The 22,696-nt window shown below is 38.0% G+C and overlaps 1 protein-coding gene across 2 annotated transcripts in view; it reads left to right on the top strand.

Annotated features, from left to right (window-relative positions):
* Positions 1-22,696, top strand: part of LOC149075823 (sodium- and chloride-dependent GABA transporter 2-like) — a 93,098-nt gene that overhangs the window by 38,126 nt on the left and 32,276 nt on the right. For both annotated transcript variants that reach the window (XM_089243337.1, XM_089243336.1), the window contains exon 2: positions 19,136-19,267. In XM_089243337.1, the coding sequence (XP_089099463.1) occupies positions 19,136-19,267 (132 nt within the window). The remainder of the gene's footprint in view (positions 1-19,135; positions 19,268-22,696) is intronic.

Raw genomic sequence — 22,696 nt, 5'->3', positions numbered from 1 at the left:
CCAGACTTTCTTGGGTCCCTTTATGATGAATTTATAGCGTGAAAAAAATAAAATAAAATGATGATAATCGTTCCAGGCCCCCAGTGCTGGGCCCCTATCAGCCCCACCTTTGTGGGGCCATGAATAAAGATAAAAGATGAAATGAAAAGTTTAAGAATAAATCCTTTTATTACAAAAAAGCCAAAGCGTTATACAGGGTGGGCTAAAAGTCCGTAGAAACTTTAAAAATTCATAAAAACCGGAAAAATAGCTGAAATAAAAACCGGTTTGCAGGGTTAGCATCGCTAAAAAGGCACGGAATTTTTTTTGACAGGGAAAAAAATAACTAGAAAACAGCTGATAGGTGGCACTGACATACACAAGTCTAAGAAAAGATAAGCAAATAGCGAACAGAATGCCTCCAAATTGTTTATTACAGCAGTATGTGTTCCACATGACCACCACCACAGGGGGATAACACATTGCAGGCGAGTCATAAATCCAGCAACGGCAGAGTGCAGCAGGTCCGGATGTATACATGACAAGACACCTCTCGGCGGATCGCATCTTTCAGCACCGACAGATTGGATGGACCGGATCGATACACTTTTCTTTGACTTGTGTGCGTCAGCGCCACCTATAGGCTGTTTTTTTTTTTTTTAGTTATTTTTTTCCTGTCCAAAAAACTCCTGTGACTTAGCGCCGCTAACCCTGCAAACCGTGTGAAACCAGTTTAAATTGCACATGTACGGTTTCATTGAAATCTGTCGCATGATGTAGACGTACAGTTTTGTGGACATTCTGTGTTATAGGATTATTTAAGGTTCCATTAAAAACCGTCTCCAATGTAGAGGGATGTCCCAATCGACTTATTATTGTATTAAAATACACGAATACATTTCAAAGATTAGGTAAATGAATTGCGAGATTCTCACTTCTACTAACCTAATTGTTCGGCTGCTAAATGTTATTGAAAATAAATTTTTGGGGTCTACACGTGTCGAATCGATGACTTTTTGCGCTAATCGTTTCGGACAGAGAAATTTCCGTTATTTCCAAATCGGAAAATGATCTGATACGTAAAAAGATTCGATGGAAAATGAGGTATTGTTACGTCTAGAACTTCAACAATTTTTTTTTTTTTTTTTTTTTTTTTTTGCAATCTTTCTGTTCAACTCTAACAGCATAATAGCCTATTATTCTCTCTACACGTGGATTTGTGGAATCGTAAAATCAGCATAGTAAGCAGAAATGAAACGTCAGTGTACACCCGTATATCACGTCTCACGCTTTTGCTGCACGATTCACAAAATGTTTTTGTAATAAAATGTCGCCCGTCTAGCCTACAGAACAGACTGGACATTTGATCCATCTATCACTGTAATAGCCGCAGCTTAGTAATAAATGCGTGGAAAATGATTACTTTGCGAGACTTCCCCCCCCCCCCCCTCCGTTTAGTTCCCATCCTTTTTTTTGTTTCTGTAGTCGTTGTAATTCTTATTCCTTTGTCGAGTGATCACCCAAAAATAGATTCCATTGTTTCGCTTGGCCTGGTGACGAACTATGTCAAGTGCGGTGCTTTTTTTTTTTTTTTGCTTTTCAATCTTTTTGTCCCGTGCAACGTCAGCATTACGTCAATGTGCACCTTTTCCTCTTTCTATTGCTTGGTGGTTTTATGAACTTTTTATATTTCACGACCACGAAATATTCAGAACAGTCTATGTAGAGAAAAAAAGAGTTGATCAACTTTGCCCAAGAACATTATGAGGTCACCAACAAATAAGGCAAAAATACACGAAAAATACAATTTTTTTTTATTTACAAATTTTGTATTTTTCGTGTATTTGCCTTATTCGTTGGTGCCTTCTCAAGAGAAAATATATTCTCTCTAATTGTTTACAAATAAGATTTTCAGAGACTGGTTATATTTGGAGATGATGGTGAATTTCTAAATCATCATCATCATCATCTACAGATATAACTAGTCTTCCGAAAATCTTGTATCCAGAAAAGTGTCTTCCAAACTTATTTGTCGCATCGTCCGTCTTCTTAAGGAAAAAAAAAATTTTTTCATCACTTTTCTTGGTGAGAATACCGGGCGATGTGTCGGAAGGAGCGACCACTTGCGTAAGGTCATAAGATCGTCCCGTATTTTATGGAACAGATCGATTTCCAACCCCCTCCCCCATATTATCTGGCTCTCCATGCCTCCCTTACCCCTCTGGGTGTGTGTCTACCTGTTTGAAGTGTGGCTTAAATTCAAATGCATGCAAGAAACTAACGAGGAGATACCAAGGATCAGCTAATGATGATGATGCACTGGGCCTCCTTCTTAAACCCGCTGCAACTGATGTTAATTGCAATGGAAGGTGATCATGAAGCTTCTCATCCACCAAGGGCATAAGCCAGGGGTTCTTAACGTATGGGTCACGGGGCTTCAGAGATGGGTCGTTCGGCTTCCGATATGGATCGTTTAAATCCAATAACAGCCAGGGATTCTTAACGTATGGGTCGCGGGGCTTCAGAGATGGGTCGTTCGGCTTCCGAGATGGATCTTTTAAATCCAATAACAGCCAGGGATTCTTGAGCTATGGGTCACGACGCAAATATCTGATTCGCAGGAGCTTCCGAGATGGGTCGTAAAATCTACTTAAGCAACCAGAGTGATTCTTGAGCGCTGTGGGTCATGATCCAAATTCGATTCGTGGGACTTTCGACATAAGCCGTTCAAGTCCAATAACAGCTAGGGATTCTTGAGCTATGGGTCACGACCCAAACCCCTGGGGTGATTGCCCCTTCGCCCCTCTTTCCCGAATATGCGCATACCCTCCTCCCTGTTAAGCTAACCTATTGGACCAGGATGTGATTATGGCATGAGGAAGGAGCCTCGGGAAAAACTGGCATTTGGTATTTGATGCTGCTGGACCAAGATAAAATATTTCGGTTATCAGTGAAGATGTGTTGTTCAAATTATAGTCCCGTAATTAGTGGCGTTTTGGGCAATGGGCTTGCCTTGGACGCTTGCTCGTGAAAAAATCAAGCTCAGTATAGGATGGCTTCTAATGGCTTCTACATTGTGTATCTAGTTTGAGCCCCACCCCGTCGTCCATTCAGCGACTCTTGAGGGGCGTTATAGCCTAGCTTGAGAAATATTAATACGTCCGGGAAAAAGACTTAGGATGCATAGGGGCCAAATGATCAGGTGTCTAACTCAGTGGGTGACAGTACTAAACCAATTTGTACTGTTACTATCTCTGGAGAAGTTATTGCTGTCGTTAACCCCTTAACAGTAACACCCTAGTCTAGTTCGTGCTACAGAAAAATTTTATATTTGTGATTTGATGATTTTATTTTAAACACTATTTTTTATAGCAAAAACAAATAGTGTTTTCTTTTCCATGAAGGCCTCGAATCGAATTCGTTTATCATTTTTATTGGTAAAATACCCAACAGCAAACAAACAAAAAAAATATTTTCATTTTCAGTGCATTTTTTCTGAAATAAATTGCACTGTCAAGAGATTAGAGGGATTTCTATGGTGCCCCGATTGCAAGAGGACCCGGGTTAGATTTCCGTAGGAGACAATCAACTTCTCTTTTCCTGAAAGTTTCTTTCTTTGTTGTAGGCTGAGAAAACCCGCCTTTCTTTAAACACTCATTTATTTATCACAACTTTTGAAAACTAAAGAAAATGAAAATTGAATTCCAACCACTCAATATCCACATTAGACCTAATTGCAGTTTCCAACAAAATCCCAAAATCCCGGTTTCCCCTTTTTCCGTTTTTGATGGCTGTTCCGACCACAAAATCCTTTTTTAGATTTCTTTCTTCATTATACCATCCCTCCTTTTAATCGCGTCAGAAAACTCAACTTTAATAAGGCCAACTACCCTCTCATGCAAAATATCCTTCGTACTCACTTTCCAGACTTCGTCTCCTCTTCCTCTTCTAACGATATTCAACGTGTCTGGAGTAAATTCAAAGCTGTTATCGACAAATGCAAAGCCACTGTTCCTACCAAATGCTCTTCACCTAAAAGTTTCTTAAACCCTTGGATCAACCGTGACATTTTCCATCTAAAAAGAAGAATTCGACGTGACATCTCTAGACTTAAATTTAACGACTCCTCTACTCTCAGAAACAAAATCTCGAGCTCCACTCGTAACCTCAAAGACCTTACACAAATCCAACTACCTATCCCACTCATACACACACACACATTGCCTACCTATCTTACAACAAATCCCTCAAAATTTTAGAATTTCCTCCGCCCCAAATCAGTAGGTACCTCCTCGCTCAAAACCAACTCGGACCTAACCTCTCCCCTTGATCTTGCCTCTGAATTTAACCGGTCCTTCTCTTCTGTTTTTTCCTCCGATCCCACACACCTCAAATACGTCTTTTATGATTCACTTCATAACTCTTGTACCATTTCCTTTTCCAAAGCCGGTCTCCTGAATCTTCTAAAAAAACTAAAACCCCACTCTACTAGCCCCGATGAGATCCCCAATTATATGCTAAAATTCTGCGCCGATGGAATTCGCAACTATCTCCTCATTATTTTCAACGTCTCACTGAACACTTCTAATCTACCCTCTGACTGGAAAATTAATAAGATAATTCCCATCCGTAAAACTGGTTCACTGTCCCACCCTCTCAATTTCAGACCTATAGCAATCGCCTCCTCTTGCTGCAAGCTCTTTGAACACATAATTGCCAAGAATATCTGTACCCACCTCGATTCGATTAACTTTTTCTTCCCTAACCAACATGGATTTCGATTATCAGTATCTACCCAATTAACACTTTTCATACATGACTTAACAGACTCCATTGACAAAAACCTTCAATCCGATATAATTTTCCTAGATTTTTCCAAAGCATTTGACAGGGTGCCCCATAATAAACTTCTACTAAAACTTTCAAACCTTGGTCTAAATGTTCAACTGCTGAAATGGGTGGAGACCTTCCTTATTAACCGTAACCAGTTTGTCTCGTACAAGGGCCAGAATTCTCCATTCCTTCATGATAAGTCTGGCACACCCCAGGGCTTGGTCCTCTTGCCATTACTATTTCTAATTTACATAAATGCCCGACTCCATAAACTGCCGTATCAGACTCTTCGCTGATGATTGTGTCATCTATAAATCAGTATCCAATCTTTAAGACCAAGAATCTCTCCAAGACAACCTTAACATTATTTCAGAACGGTGCTCAACCTGGGAATTACCCCTCAACTTCTCAAAAACTGTTTTTATGAAAGTTACTCGTAAAAGAATTCCCCAAGATTTCCCTTAGGGGCCGTTCAAGTATTACGTCATCATCGATGGGGGGGGGGGGGGAGGGGGTTTCCGATTTGCTTACTTTTGATGGGAAGGGGGGGGTAATGCTTACGTCATCAACCACCCCTTATGAAAATACGAGTTAAGATTCAGAGGGGCAGAGCTGATGACGAAATTTTGCTGACAGGGGGGGGGGGGTCAAAAAAGGCTAAAAATTTGCTTACGTAATACTTGAAAGGCCCCTTACTCGATAAACAACTCTCTGATCTCTGAGATTTCCCATTATAAATTCCTGGGCATTATAATCTCTTCCGATCTCCGCTGGAACCTTCACGTTGATTATATCTTTAATAAATGTCTCCAAAAACTCTTTTTCCTTCGCCGTAACCTGAAATACTCCACCCGTCATGTCCGTCACTCGTGCTACCAGACATATATTCTCCCGCTCTCTCCTATGCCTGTGAAGCCTGGGATCTCCACACCCAAACCGACATTGACAAATTAGGATCTATCCAAAATAAGTCCACTCGTTTCATTTTTAACTGTTGGTCTTCATCTGTCTCCATATCGAAACTCAAGCGCCAACTCAATATCCAACCTCTCTCCTCTTTTCGACTTATTTCTCGTTTAACTTTTCTTTACAAAATACTCCATGGGTTTTTAATATTGACACTTCTAATATTCTAATTAAACCTTCACATTTCTCTGTTAAACGCAATCATTTCCAAAAATTTCATTCCATCTTTGCCTCTTCAGATTGTCACAAATTTAGCTTTTTCCCAAAAACTATTATCGACTGGAACAACCTACCATCAAATATTGTAGATTTCAGAATTCTCTTGTTCCATCAATCGACACTTTCGTCATATATAAATTCCGCATCCTCTTGTATAGGCCTCGGCCAATCAATATTGAATAAATAAATAAATTCAGTTAATTTTTGGTTAAAACTGAGAAATATCGCCCGCTACAGCATCAAATTCAAATAAGGTGCGGCTCCACAGAAGCGATTACCAACTTTTAAACACTTTTGTAGATCATTTGGAATTTTCATCAACAAACCAAAATGTTTTTCAAATTTCTCTATAATTAAATTTGTTATGTCTGAGTTTTGAATGTGCCCAGAAAAGCGGCACCAATTGCCGTTTCCAATTTAATTTTTTTTTTAATTCTTGGTTGAAAAACGGTGAGGGTTTTAGATGCGCAATCGAAAACGGAAAAACACGGTTGCCAAAATTATCTCACATTTGAAGAGAACAGGAGTTGCCTTATGTCACGCGGGGGGAAAGACTTTGTCAAACTGCCATTTTCAGAATGTTCTCTTCGGCTGAGAATGTGTCTGCCTCTTCCTCGCGAATTATTCTAGAAGATTTTCATTTATTTTATTTTCTTTCCTTGGGTTTGCTTGAAATGGGGCAAGGATGATCCCATGATCTCATATACGTACATTCGAACAACGCGTCTCTTTCTTTTACCTTCTTTAAATGCTTACGCTGGTACAAATTAAAGGACGTAGAAGAAAAAAAATGCAACTATTTTTCTTCTTCGAGACAACTACAGGATCCCCAGCAACTTGGAAAGTCAGGCGGGAAAATTCAAATATTTGATAAAAGTCGGAAAAATGTGAATTAAAGTCGGAATATTTGTATTAGGCCGGTATTGCACTGTAAAAGTTTGATAAAATCCCTTTTATAAAACTTGAAAAATCTAACCAATAAGGTTATTGGTTACATTCTAGAAAATGCAATCGGTGACTTTATTGGCTGCATTTTTCAAGTTTTATAAAAGGACTTTTACCAAACTTTTATAGTGTAATACCGGCCTTATTATAATGTTTGATTAAAAAATCGGAAAGGGAAAAATTCTGTAAAGGGAAAAACCGAAACGAAAACATTTGGAGAAAAGGTGGGGATTTCGAATTACAGTATATTTATTTCTTCTGGAGTTTCAGTCAAGGAAATTTTTTGTCAGGGAAAATGACCAAGCAGGTTTTGCTGGTAACTCTGAACTATAGTAAAAGAGCATCCGCGATATTAATATTACAAATCCCATTAATTTTCTCATTTTCCGCCAGCATTTGGTTGTAGAAATGAAACATAGACAAAGATGACAGCAGCTCAAATAGTTGACGAGGTGACAAAAAGTTGGCGATAGTGCAAGATTTGGTGACTGTAGCAACAGCACAGAACATGATAAATCTGAGGCAGCTGAGCAAGGAAGAACATTCAAGCAACAGTGGTGTGCGATTGATGCGTCCGAGCAAACTCAACGAAGTGTGATGCTGAAGAAGAAGAAGATTCGTCAACAAACGAAATCTTCTGTCATATTCAAAACAGTGCACGGAGATATACGTTTGAAACGACTCTCTGTGTTCAAATGGCATGCCGTTTCTAGTTGGGTGGTTATTTTGATGTCAAAGGAGACTGTCAACATAACCTTGAAAATCAAATCTGATGAATTTGACTTCTTTGTTCTTGGTGACGTAGGATGTCACCATTCGAGACTCAGCCTTTTCGGTGCTGGTTTGAAATTTTGGCTCTAAGTTTCATTACCATGCTTGACAAAAGACAAAAAAATTGGCTAAAGCATCTTTTTTTGAATGGGAATTGTGACGGATCAACCACTCACGGTTGCTTTAAAAAAGTTCTCCTCTTGAATGTCATTCAAATGACGCGGGTGTCTCAGATTGGTCACGTTTCGTGTGCAGTTACTATCTACATCACGGGCGCATATGTAATAGAACGCACTGCCTTTTACATTCGAACCGTTGATCTTAGAGGCATACTTCCATTAGAAAAAGTATCCAGATAACGTGTAGTTCTCAGATACGTCATTCATATTGTAAGGGGTAGTATAGTTATTAAAATATAAAAATTAACTTTTTATACGGGGACACCCTGTCCTCAAAAACTTGATTAGAATGTTTTGCCCTGTTTCTCCTGACGCCAACAAAAAAAGCCCTACGTTTCTATGTGCAATGTTCACTAAGATATTCGAAAAACGGAGGAAAGTTGGGGGAAAAAAACGCTATTTTTTATAAATGCAGGTAAACCTTTTTACACGCATTTTTATATATAATGCTGTTTTTTCCCGACCTTCCTCCGTTTTTCGAATTCTAATAAGTGCAATGATTGAATATTTGTACGATCGTAGGAATTTTTAATACTAGAAAGATTGAAATTTTTGAGTAAATGATTCTTTCAGAGAAGCCTTTGTTAACAGTCACCCCGCCAAATGCGCCCAGATAATAATTGTTACGGGAAGGCTTCAATAAGAATTCTCCCTTCCCCCCTCTATTTTTACGGTCAATTCCTCTTTTACGGACGAATTTTTTTTTTCTTTTGTCTGCAAAAGAGGGGATTTTACTTTATTGGCATTCAAGGAGATTATGAACACTTTTTGTTTTTATTGTAGATTCCTTTTTCTTCTGGAAACAATGGAGAAATACCTAATATCATGAGACATGTGGGATGTGAATAGCATTGATGAATGGTATTTACTCCTTTAATATCTGGCGGCTCTTTAACTTTTTTTTTTGAAAATTGGTTGAACACCAAATTGAAAATTTGTTTTTTTCCCGCATATACAGAATTCTTTCGTGTATATAAATATATTCAAGCACACGTTATCAAAATAAACTTGAAGAAAAGGTCAAGCATTAAGCTATGCTCTAAGAGTTCGCTTTTTTCTCTCTCCTTCTGTTCTATCTTTGCCTGGCAAGTGTTCGATCAAAGTGTTGCCAAACTGCCATAAATAAATTTGGCAGAGAAGCCGTGAAATCTTATGGTTTGATTTTATTTTTTCTCGCTCGGAATTATGACAGTAAAGAAGCTTTTAATTCACTTTCTTGGTGTATATTTTTAAAAATGGCCGTGATGCCAAGTGGAACAAGTACTTTGAAGAATTTATGCTTGTCTACGCAAGGTAGCATTTGAGTGCTTTGGTGGTGTTTTTTTTATACATGGAGCCAAAGGGACATGTTCCAAACATTCAAGCAGTGGCGTATTTACAGTGGGGAGGGGGCTAAGCGGTTTATAACTCAGGGCGGCTGTAGTATAATTGGTGGACAAAACATCAAGTTTAGAACGAGAGAAGGGCGTCAAAGCCATAAATCCACCTCTGTGTTCAAATGAAAATCGTTTTCATACCAGTACTTTTTTTTTTCACCCCCCGTGAATGGCATTATACCTAGGCTGACCATACCCCCCAAAAAAACGAAGAATTGGGATTGGGAAAATTGCGGGATATCACTAACATTTGTCACCAAAAACGTTGCCAACGATAAGAGAAGTTGGTAATTATTATGAAAATCGTTGGTAGTCATTAATGGAAAGGAAATGAAGCACTATGCAGTAAATCGCAGTCGATTAGAATTTAAAATGAAAGGTGGGCTCATCCATAGCCCATCAGCCTCCGTTTTCCAACAGAAAACCAGTTTTGACTCTCCAAGTGACAAAAAATCAGGATAGGGATTGAAGATAGGTTATATATATATATATAACACTGACGGTAACACTGTCGTCACACTTGCACTCAAATATGTATGTCATCGTGGGGTTTCAAGGAGCCCTCATTAAAATACAGTCGTACCCCGTTGTAACGAACTCCAAGAGACCGGAGAAATCACTTCGTTATAAAAGAATTCTAGGTTTTTTGCATTGTTCCTATGTAAACTTATCTAGGGGATTAGAAACGTGTTCGTTAAAACGAGATTTTCGCTATAACGGTATTCGTTACTACGGGATTTGACTGTATATCCAACAAAAAAACATAGAATAAGACAAAAATGTTTGAGATAAGTATTTACATTTATAGTCAACATTATCATATCATAATTTATAAATCGTAAAAGTAATTAGGTTATAATCTTTGATTTCAGTTAAGAATAAAGGTGCAAGAGCAAGCTTCATTGGAAATACGGTAAAATACAGTAATGTTCCAGTAGATACGGGTCATGCGATCACCTATTCCGCCAGTTACTCAGTTGTTTTACTTACATTCTTTTTATCAGAAATGAAATGTTCGCGTCAAAAATTTTGATCACGTATCAGCTTCATATGCTTTTGTTAGATTCGATAGAGAGCTGGCGTTTCGAATTAGGAACAGCGCAGAGAATCACAGACCGAAAGCGAATTCGTGTCAACGGTTCCACTCTCTTCAGGAAATCCAACTTCTGGTATTTTTAATTAGACTTCCTTTCTGTTGCTCGCGCTCTTCTTCATCGCTTTGATGACCCACTAATGAAAGATCAACGACAACGTGGTGATGGCGGGTAGTGTGCGCATTCTCATCAAAACTGGTGAAACACATATCTGGAAAAAAATGTAAAGAGCAGGATTTTTTTTTTTTTTTATAAGGAAGGATTCTCAACACGTGAATCATGTTGCTTTGTTTTTTCATCCTAAGTTTAAACTAAACGCACCGCAGCATTTCCAAATATTCTCTCTAATAGCAATACGGATTGCCTAGTGACATCTCTATGTGAATAATGTCAAGGGAAAGAAAATCTCAGCTTTATTGTTGGATTTTAAACCTATTTTTCAAGTCGTGTATATACCGTTGGCTGCCAAAACGACAAATAACGTGTCTAATATACTTTCTCTCTCTCTCTCTTCATCGTCATCATCTTCATACTGGAGGGTATTTACTTAGAAGGAAAATTTCTTAGAAGAGCATGAAATTTTTCTTTAGCTGTGTAGCTTTATGGGGGCTATTAATAACCACAAATTCCGAAATCACACACTGGTGATATCAACTTTACCAAAACAACTCTTATAATCTAGGTTCATCCCTAATGCACGAGTTTAATAGTGAAGACACACAGCTGCAAAAACACATCTTTCCTTATCATCCTGTAGAACTCCTTCTTTGCGCTTTTTGTGTCTTGCTGGTGAAACATTGCTTGGCTATAAAGATCTATCAAAAAACTAAACATTCAATCGATTGGAATGAGAAGAAAATTGAAAATATTAACAAGCTTTCATCGTCGATTATTATGATTGCGTTTTGCCAACAGTAAAAAGAAAATCGAAAACTATATTCTTTTCTCAAAAACAACTACAGAAGAGAAATTTCTAATCAACCAGAATAAATTTCAATCATCATTTAATCGGGAATATACACACGGTATCGTGTTAATAAAAAAATTGGTTAAATCACATTAAGATAAGTGTTTAGCAAGCTGCCTCGAATATCCAGTGACTTCATCTGAAGTCGGTAGAGCCGCTGAAGTTTAGTGATATATATATATATGTTTGCATTTTATATTCCTCAGTTGTAATTTTGTCGGGATCGATGCACAAAGTTCCAAATCATTATAGCATATATTTCCTTCTGTATAGGCCAGCATAGATTTTTGAACAGCCTTCACCATGTCTATACTAATTCTGTTTCTACATTTTTTTTATTAGTGGAATAAATTCAAACGAGTTCACTGTGTTTTCTTTCCTCTCTCTTCACCATCGCGAAGTTTTATAGTAACCCTAATTATCAAGGTAATTTTTTTCCCACACATATAATGTATCTTTCTACTATATGCATGTAAGAGCGAAAGAGAATGCAGGTGAGGGTGAAAATAGGACTCAAAAAAATTATCTTATCTACCACTTTTTTATTATACTTTTTCCTTTTATATTTTTTCTCCCCCCCCCCCTCTTCGTTTTTCTAACGTGCGGTTAAGTTAGGACAAGGTTGCCATATTTACCGCCGATTCGTTAAATAGAGATAACCCGAATTTCTTGCCAAACGCTTGTACGCGAAGTAGTTGAATACATGTTGTGTTTTTACAGCTGAAATTTTTTTCATAGTTAATGACACCTAAAGATAACCGGAAAAATCATTTCAAAATGTACTGCGTATACAGGGCGTTACAGAGGACGTACCGAGCCTCAAAAATCGCATATAAAATAAATGTCTTAAGGTAATATTTTACTTTCCAAATATATAACTATTTCTTTGTGATTTAAATTATAGTGTGAAAGAAATTTGGGTTGCAAACTTCCAGGTAAAAAAATAAATAAATAAATGCAAACAAAACATTCTAATAAATTGGTGAAATCACAGCATCACATGCTCTGCAACAAGCAAATAGTTGTTGTTGATTGGGACATCTACCAGCAAATTCAAAACATAAAATGGAAAGAATATGACGTCACCTCGTGTGCAGAGACGATTCTGAATTTTTATCTTCAAGCTGGCTGCAGTAACGAACGTTTGAAGGACCCTTTGGGATCATTCAAGTATTACGTCAGCATCGGGAGGGGGGGGGGGAGATTTCAGATTTGCTGACTTTTGATGACAAGGGGGAAGGGAAGTTCGAAGGTTGCTTACGTCATCAAACACCCCTTTTTGAAGATATGAAATATTCTAAGCTGCTGACGAAGTTTTGCCGACTTTTGCCGAAAAGTGGGGGGGGGGGGGGTCAAAAATGGCTGAAAATCTGCTTACGTAATACTTGAATGGCCCCTTTGTAAATACGCAATGCTACGCATTGAAGGGTTAAAAATTCTGATATTCTCCTTTGGATCAAATTAGAAAAGGCCTTGGCATTACAAAAACTGTCATTTAAAAGAACCTTAAATATCCCAACTCTCAGTTAAATTTAATTACTCATTCATAATTTACTGAAAATTTATCAAAGTTATTTTTAAAGGAATTTATATATGTATTTCACACATTATTGGGAAAACAAAATCAGTCTATAATAACTACGTTTACATTTTTTTCTGAAAAAGACAAGATTTCTCACTAGTAAATTGAAGTGTTATTTTTCTAAATAAATGGCCGGGAAAAAAAACTTTATTCGGTTAACAATGAAGTTGGAAGTTTTGCAAACATGAAATTTACGGAAACAAAATCTTTTTTTTTCCAAAAAATTCCATCGTGAGTGAGATGTGACCTCATAGTTGTGGATTGTCTTCCGTCGTTACGTGTTCCAGCATTTTATTCAGCTCTTCCATTGCAGTTTACAAATATCTTATTCGTCACAGCTAAATATACATTTAATATTTGTTCGAGCTGTATTTATGATAAATTCTCTGCGACGGCGTAGTAATATTTCATGATCCATCATATCGACCCCCTTGAAAGTATTAGATACTTTGCATACCCACCAGTGACCCTCTAGTGGCTTTTTTTTTTTGCACCTTTTCAACCAAATCTATATCCTTCTGAAGATAGTGTCTCCAAAACCGTACGGCGTACTCTAGGCCAGGAGTACGCGCCACTAATCTTAGCGGACGGATGGCTCTGGGACAGTGTTTTTCAAAAAGTGCACCAAGGCTTCTAGGGACGTAGCCAACCTTTGTCAGGGGGGTGTCATGGTGAGCTGCAGATATTGATTTGTGTGCCTGTTTTTGCTTTGAAATGGTTCTTTTATAAGTGAAAATATCTGCTAAATAATTCTGGGGAGCCGCATATAAACCACGAATCAGGAAACGGAGCTGTGTGGGGCAAAAGTATGAGAACCACTGCTCTTGTAGGACGAGAAGACCTTTTTAAGAAGCAAACGAAGCATTCTATTTGTTTTTACCACCACGGAACAATATTCAGAAAACGCTGGTCAATATGATAATTCCCAAATCAGTGAGCCTAGTTGCATCCGGAATAGTTTTTACATTTAGCTCGTAAGTGAATCGTGGATTGTTCGAACCAAAATGAGCGACCATGCACTTGTCAATGCTGAAGGTCATGCTCCTTTAATTTGCCCAATGTGTGCAGTCCTATGACACATAGTCGTATAAAAAACAAAAAATCCGACTTTCTTCCATCAATACCTCTCAGTTTCCAAACATTTCACCCTATCTAATCGTTTTGACTGATTTATATCATTATTTGTATGCACTATTTCTATTTCATGCGTTTTTGTTTGCCTTTCAGTCCTTAAGAAAAACATAGAAATGGAAAAACAAAAATAAATAATCGAAGCGTTTTTAATGCTCTCACACAAGTAAATAGTCACGAGATAACGAAAACAACATGTTTACGTCCCACGATCCGTTTATTCCTGCGTGATTTAATTGCACACTAGGGAGTCTTATTATTATTATTACTGCTGTTTTTAATGCCATTCCAGATATCTCTGCAAGATGCTCGTGCTTTTTCTTTTAAAAGCCGTGTAATTTTTTTTTTAATATACGTCTTTGAAGTTGTGTGGAGTGTTATAGGGAAAATGCATTATATGTATACAAATGACAAAATAATATACTCCTATAAATTTATTCTCTTAGAATTCGAACGTGCTTTGGAGAATATTCGACAATGCAGAAATGCAATGAAATGTCGGAAAAACTGGTGTACCCGACTAATATAGTCAAACCCTTTTTTGTGCGAACACCAGGTGGAACAATTCAAGTTCATAGCTCGATATGTCGTTAAAGTGCAGTGACCATTGCATAACCAGATGAGAAAATGAGAAAGCAGCTTTATTCAAGGCAAACATTGCATTGGTTCTCTATCGTTCTTTATTCGTGATGCGAGCAGGTTGAACCAAATGGAAATGAGAGAGAGGAAGCGGCTGCATATACATATTATACACACTAAACAAACATGACATGACCTTTATCTTTAATCCATGCATTCCCTTCATGACGGAGGTCACTTGTTACTCTGCATGTCGTTATCTAACAAGAAAAGGTTCATGTTTATAAATGCGAACACACACTTGCAAGCGAAAATGATGTAAAACTTTTTTTTTTAATTTAGACGCCTACTTTGGTTCATTCTTTAAAAATACATTTTCCAAGAAACTCAATATATTATTACTACTTTTAAGTTCTCTGGTAACCTTTTTTTTCGAAGGCTATCTTATATTCATAGGCAAAGATAGACTTGAAAGTCTGGGTGAGTGGGAGGAGGACAGCACAATGATGATGATAATGTCAATTCATGAATACTCATATAAGTTATATCACTCGGTTTCACATTTGACCCCCCCCCCATGCCCCCCCCCCCCCCGTATCTCCGCCCATGCTTCAATTGTATTTACGTAAATGAAAACTTTTTTTAACTTAAACAGCATTGACTTTATCGTAGTAGGCCATAACAGTCGATATACAGTTGAAATGAGCTTCAAAAGACCGAAAACTGTTAGTACTGTTCGGAGGTTCATTTTATCCGATATAAAAATAGACATGCTATAGGATACGATCGAAAAATTTTGATCGTTGTATACGGAGGTTCGTTATGAGCTGGATTCGCTACAGCGATTGAATATTTTCGTAAAAATTTTCCCAGAAGAAAATTCAACAAAAAATAAACGAAGTGGGTAGGGTGCAGTTAGAAACCACGGCCACGGACACGTTTGTCGGCGAAATAAGAGTAAGAGACGATTACTCTCTGCGCACGTAATCCGTACGAGCATCCATCCATCTTACATTGTGATGGAAATGTCAAAACAGGCACGTTCTTGGGACACTCCGTCAGACCAGACACGACTCAGGCTTATATCCCGGGAGGGACAGAGCCTGGGTCGGGTCTGGTCTGACGGAGTGTCACAAGAACGTGCCTGTTTTGACATTTCCATCACAATGTAAGATGGATGGATGCTCGTACAGATTACGTGCGCTGAGACGTCACTGCATACTGTTCTGTGCATCGCTCAAGTACCATCAGTACTGAAAGAGTTAAACTAATTTTAAAAATAAAAACATTTTGGGTTAAATGTATGTGACTAACTTTGGCCCACTTCACTTTTCCTATCTTGAAGCATTAAATAAAAAAACTAGGGTATTTCTAGAGAACCTTCTTCTCGTAATAAAACTTCCATTTTCTAAAGAAAACTTTTTTTTTCAACTTGTATTGATTCGTATTTTCCTTTTAAAAAAATTAATAAAGCAATATATGTTCGTTCAGTAACAGGTAATTTAATTAAGACCGTAATTTCTACTTTACATGCCGTTACTAATTATCCATAGAAAAACCAAATCCCTCTATTTATTCTTTGAACATTTTTTGTAGTCATTGTTCGAATCCGTTTTTGTTTTTTTTGTTTCTAAATATCTTAAACGGTTTTATGTTGTCCACCCAATATTCGTACTGGTGTTCTGTGTTCAAACTTTTCCACATGTTCAACTTTCTCATGGCTTCCGTTTTCATTCTTTTCATCAGGCTTCCGTTTGCCGCTTGTACCTGCGACATCACTTGATGATTTCGGCACGTTCGGAAATTCACTTAGATAATCACAGAAAAAAATGGAGCGCTGGACAAGTCCGAAAACATCAATGTAAAATGTACAGCGTGGACAGAAATGAAATGAAGAGAGAAAATTTCTTTTGATTAAGGCTGACTTTCTGACTAATCGCACTCATTGAGAAACACAGTTGACATCATTGTTCGAAAATGTATGGTCACCGAAAGTTTTCGGTATCGCTACTTTTCGTGTGATAGCCAAAATGCATTGAAGTAAATCTCGTTACAGGGGCAAATACATCTAACTGAATTTTGTTCATCGACCAATCAATTAAAATTTTTTTACGGCGAATAAGTACTCAAAAAATGCATTTTTGGTGGTACTAACAACGCTAATATAGAAAATATGCCAACAGTAGCATAATTTTGATGGCGCTTGATGATAATGTTGCCTCTCGATATAACGGTGATCCATCTACAACCAGATTTTTTTCTTTGTCGTTATATCGAGGTATCACTGAATAATGAATAAGTTTCAGAAATGTTTCGAAGAGGCTGACGAATTGAGCTATTCGAGTATTATCATTAGTACGGGTCTTGGTAGTCACGGAAAAGGAAAAGAACTGATGAGACTAGCTCTCTTTCAACTTATCTTTCAGAATTCTCGAATCAATTCGGAAAGGAATGCGTATTTCAATCTTTGACGATAAGGTTCTCTATTCATTTCAATCACCGCCAGCGACGACAACATAGACTGTTGTCATCCGTTGCGACTGAAATGAAATGCTCATCCTCGATCATTAGAGGACGTCATTCATCTTTCGATGACCGGTTACTGGCACGGAAACGCTAAAACCACTGGCGGCATCTGTGTTAAGACCACAGACGACCCCCATCCTGCCCATAAATTTCAGACATAATTCGGTCGGTTGTAATAGCAATCATTGTTCTTCCAACTCGTACAGCAATCAATCCTTGATGCACTGCTCTTTTTTTTTTCCAAGCTACTGTCATATTTTTGTAGATGATTCTAGATTGTCTTTTTTTCTTTCCCATATGCGTATGATAAAGGCGAATGACCCAACGAAATATACAATTTTTAATGTATTAAATGTAAAAAACTTTCGACAAAATTTACCGTAAACTGGGGTTATTTGGGCCCCGAGGGGGGGAGGGGTTACTTGAACCCAAAACAAAAAAATATTTCAAATCACTCCTGGGTCTGCTGTTATGCAAATATAGACATGATTCCGCATCTTTTGAACAGGTAGCATCACTAGCTGGTGCGTGCTAACCTGACGTGCTAAACTATATGTTCCCACTCTTCCCGCCTTATTCTTAGTTTAGGTTATTTATTTATTTAAATACAAACTACAGGCAAAAGCCCAGTTACAGTTTGCATATATGAATACAAGAAAAACATATATATATATATATATAAGAAAAACATATATATATATATATATATATATATATGTTTTTCTTGTATTCATATATGCAAACTATATATATATATAGTTTGTATATAACTATATATATATATATACATAGCAAACTATGTATATATATATATATATATATACAAAATTCATAGTTTAAAAATATACATCATCAGTATTACTGCATCTCAGAAATCGGTACAATGGAGAATTTTTCAAAATATCAGAACGATATGGAGGAACATAAAAAAGATTACGACATCTAAGATTGATTCGTTATGTTGCTTTGTTATAAGGACACGAATTTCTGTGTGACCTGATAACTTTCACCTTCACTTATTTACACACTGTAGTCACGGGCAAGGAAAAGATAAATTTACATTGCATATTATAGACCATAAGAAAATAATAGTTTTAGCTAGATAGAGAACCATCTAATACAGTAAAATTTATAAGTAATGGATAGTGTGTGCTGATAAACTAAAAATGGAGTTACTTGGGGAGTCCGGAGCTACACGTTTGATTAAAAAATTTCGAATTTCACCGTAAAAATAATTGATATTATTGTTTATCGATTTTCATTCGTTAAATGGTTTAGCAGTTTTACTTTTTCTACTGTTCATGTGCAAACTAAAAATGTCCCGAAATTATACAAGAGGTCTCCTGGGAGTAAAAAATGTGCGGATTTTACAGCTGAAAAATTAAAAGAATATTTAAATAACGTAGGGTCAGGAGAAATGTCTCAGAAAGACGCATCAGCTCACTTTAAAATAAGTAGGTCTTGAACTGGAAAAATAATCTACGGACCAGCACAAAATAAATAAATAGGAGCGATTGCGGACCTGGCAAAAGACAAATGAATTTAAGGAATAATCTCCGGACTGACGAAGGATAGAGAAATATAAGAGACATTTTTTTCCGTATTATTTCTGCTTCTTGGAGGAAGGGTGAGGAGGCAATTACTCCCTTGAATCAGCGCTTGGTAAAAGGCCCCATCAGAACTTGCTGCCTCATTTACTGCGTCTGTAATTTATTTTTTTCATATGATAGCACTATACGTGTGTTCATAGGCGTACCCATAAATTTCTCAAGAAGAAGGGGTTCCAATTTTTTTTCCTAACGGTGGGGTTGGGGTTTCGTTTTTTCCTCCAAAATAACACTATAATCTCGGCTTGAGGACCCCCCCCCCCCAACTTGCGTACGCCAATGTGTCTGTGTATGATTATTATGGTTCATTTGGACCGCTCCAAATTTGTGATCATTTTGTAGTTAATATTTTACTTGATTTCAATTTATTCATTTTTTCAGGGGCGTTTCTCATTCCATACATAACATGTCTGGTCGCCGGAGGAGCTCCGGTCTTCATAATGGAAATCGCTCTCGGCCAGTATACAAGCCAGGGTGGTATTACAGTATGGGACATATGCCCAATATTTAAAGGTCAGTTTCTCGTTTTTTGAATTGCATTTGATAATTTCTTTCCAGTTTTATGCATGTCCGTCGTGGAGAAATACGACGGCTATTTAATATGATTCAGTAGTTGAATTCTACACAAGTGTTCAACATTTTTACACCTGCGGACTGATAGAAATAGTTAAACAGTTTCGCAAACCGACGTGGATGATACAAATGATTTGCGGACCAGCAAAAAATAAATAGGAAAAATTGCAGACTGGCAAAGAATAAATAAATAAAGTAAGTGTTTACGGACCGGCAAAAGATAAATGAGAACTGGAGGAATAATCTTCGGACCGGCACAGAATAAGTAAATATAAGCGATTGCGGACCTCTGCAAAAAAATAAATAAATATAAAAAGTGATTTGCGGATTACCTGACGGCAAAAACAAATTAAGAGGTAGTGTTTTATTTTTTTATAACCCTTTAAGTGGCATTGACGAGATATACCGCTTTCTTAGAAGCCTCTTATTTGAGCATTGACAAGCTCAGATATTCTGTAAAGTTGATTTCTCAATAGAACATGTTGTCCCTATACCTCTTTAGTTTGCACCTGCTGAAAGAAAGTCTACTTCATTAAAAAAGAGAGAGAGATATATGGTGCCACTTGTGAAGGGTTAATCTGAAATTATGTAGCGACTACATAGATTAGGCGAAATTTTTTTGCTGACCTTCACCAAATTCCCACGACGCTTTTATTCGTACTGACTGGCGCCGATTTGCGGACAAGCTGTTGAAGAGCATTGTTCTACACCGTATTTTGGAAGTAGTCATGCCGAATCGTTCTTCACTCGAAACAAGAGAGGAAAAATAATGCCCGAATGGAGAGAGATGTAATAATTACTCACTCTCTGGGTCGCAGGATGCGTTTGAAGATCGAAGAAAAATGGAGCAACGAACTGCTTCCTGCTGCTTTGCAGGCCTATTTGCCTGCTTCGGACGTCCTTGAGAATTCGCTTTCTCTTTTCGAGCCCTTTCGTTTGTGACGAGATTACATTTATGCATTATAATAATCATCTGACTATAATTCCTTTTCCCGTTCACCTTGAAAAGCTGACCCTTGAATAATAAATGTTCTGAAATTATCTCTTCTGCCATTAACTCCACCTTAAGGGATAAATGCCGCCGTGGGTGTCGTCACCTGTACCATCTTCTTCTCTCGCGATGACCTTCGAAATCTGCGAAGTTCCTTGCACCAAATGTGGGGGGGGGGGGGAATTCCAGCATCAGATACAGAGCTTAATGTATTCACCTGACGTCTTTAGGTGTCATCTTGGCGTGTCACTAGAGTAGGCATCTGAATCGTTATTGATTGCTTTGCTGGAAAATTTGGGCTATTTTTAAAAACCCCCACTTTACTAGTTTGACTTTATACGTGAATATATGCGAATACGTTTTATCGCACAATTTTTTTTTTTTTTTTTTTTTTTTTTTTTGGTAATTATAGCTTGAGCAGAGGTGTCGGAATTGTTCCAGAACTATAAATGCTCGACTTGATCTTTGATTCTGAATTAATTCTAGGAGTGCTCAGACCGACGCTACAAAATATTGTGGGTTGTGGGTACTCCAGCACACTGCATCCCCGGATCCAACGCCGCTGAGCTTGAGCATGATAAGTAAATGAATAGTCCGTTTTTACTTTCGCTCAGGGCCGCAACTAGATAGTTCGTCAAACAGATCAAACACTTTTTTTAGCGCCCCCGTGTAATGTTGAAGCAGTAGTTTAAAGGGTGAATTCGGTAACCCCTCTGGAACCCCCCCCCCCCTATTTTCTGCCCTGTTATCCCTCCCTCATATACGTCATACGTCAATATAATTAATCAACACATATTAAATTTCAATTTATTCGAGAACCGTATGAAACTAAGCTATATTTGGTGTCCGCACCATCAAATTCATAGCTGAGAGATATACATTATCATGACCCTTTAAATCCTTGAAAAATGCCTAGGGCTGTCGTAACACATAAGACTAGAGCAGGTGCCTCGTGATAGTGAGATTTGATTCTGTGATTTTTTCGATAGCGAGTATAGAAATTGGTAGGCCGGTTTCTTCGAGACAGCTAAAGGATTCTGGCAGGGCCGGAACTGAGAGGGGGACAATTGCCCCGGGACAGCAGGGTGGAAACAAAAACACCATAAAAAAATCATCGAATTTTACAGTTGTGTGGAGTGGCAAAATCACGTTTGTAGCGCCGCCCCGACCCCCCCCCCCCCAACAAAAATCGTAGTTTCGTCCCTAGCCTCAGGTCATCACTTCCCCGCCTGTTTCTTTTAAGACGATCCTGAAGACGTGCCTCGGCAAGTGTTTTTGTGGGCCCCAGGTCAGCAGGGCTTTAGGGGCTGAGCGTCTTATATTGATTTTATAATAAATTTACAGTGTGAAAAATTGAAAATTTATGAAGTCGAGCCCCGGACACCGTGGATAAAACCCTGTTAGCTTTCTCCTTGTGGTTCCGGGGATATATTTCAGTTTATTTCAGTTTTACTGCCTCTATCTCTCTCTCTCTCTCTCTGTATTCAATTTTTCATAGCTAATAACTGAATATCATGCAGAAAACTATCGTTCACCGATTTTGAAATTTACGTTGAACGAACGTAAAGATTACCGAAAATCTGAAGTATTTCTTTGAGCTGTACGGACGTGTTTCATTATCGTTGCATGCTACGAATTCTTTCTAAAAGAAATGCGACGTATTTTGAACCCCTCGGCGGAGATCATGAGTTGCGTTTGTCCTCCATATTGAAAGTTTCGATCAATTCTCTCCCGGATGGAGGAGCTGTTGATGCTCCTCCTTCTCCTCGTGTGTAATGGCGGAATTTCAGGGGGATCTTCCGTCTGATGGAAGACCCTGCCATGTTCCTTCAGGTAGTAGTGGCAGCCGGAAACCATGGCAACCTGCATGTACGAAGGATGAAGGAAGACGTAGAAAACAAGACATTATATAGAATTCGGTAGACGTTGTAACAAAGCCCGAAAATTCTACTGGTGGTCTCTGGAACTGAATTCAATTACGTATTAGATTAGATATTTATCTTCAGCATTTCTGGGCCAATGGAGATAGGATTGAGGGATGACTGTGATATCCAGGGACGCCATATTGACTCGTTCCCAACTCTTCCGTCGCGATCGTCATGTCCCCCTTGAAACTGGTTTGGAATAACCCGGCAAGGAGAATAACTGCAGCCACCGCAGCAGCGTTGGGCATAGATTCCACTCCAATCAATTTTGTCACTCACAACTGCAAGCACAAGGCTCTGCCTCCCTTTATTTTTTCTTTTTTAGATGGTTCTCAAATAAGCGTAATGGAGGGAACGGATAAATTGATATTCGAGTGTATGCTATTAAATTGACTTGTAAAAATCCCAAATCACTTTGTGTTCAAAATTACATACAATTGAATTACACGAACC

Source organism: Pholcus phalangioides, unplaced genomic scaffold (assembly GCF_987345545.1).
Source record: "Pholcus phalangioides strain wild (caught in Gottingen) unplaced genomic scaffold, Ppha-v1.0 ptg000015l_1, whole genome shotgun sequence".
In the NCBI taxonomy this organism is placed as follows: Eukaryota; Metazoa; Arthropoda; class Arachnida; order Araneae; family Pholcidae; genus Pholcus; species Pholcus phalangioides.
This window is presented reverse-complemented; position numbering and strand designations above follow the sequence as displayed.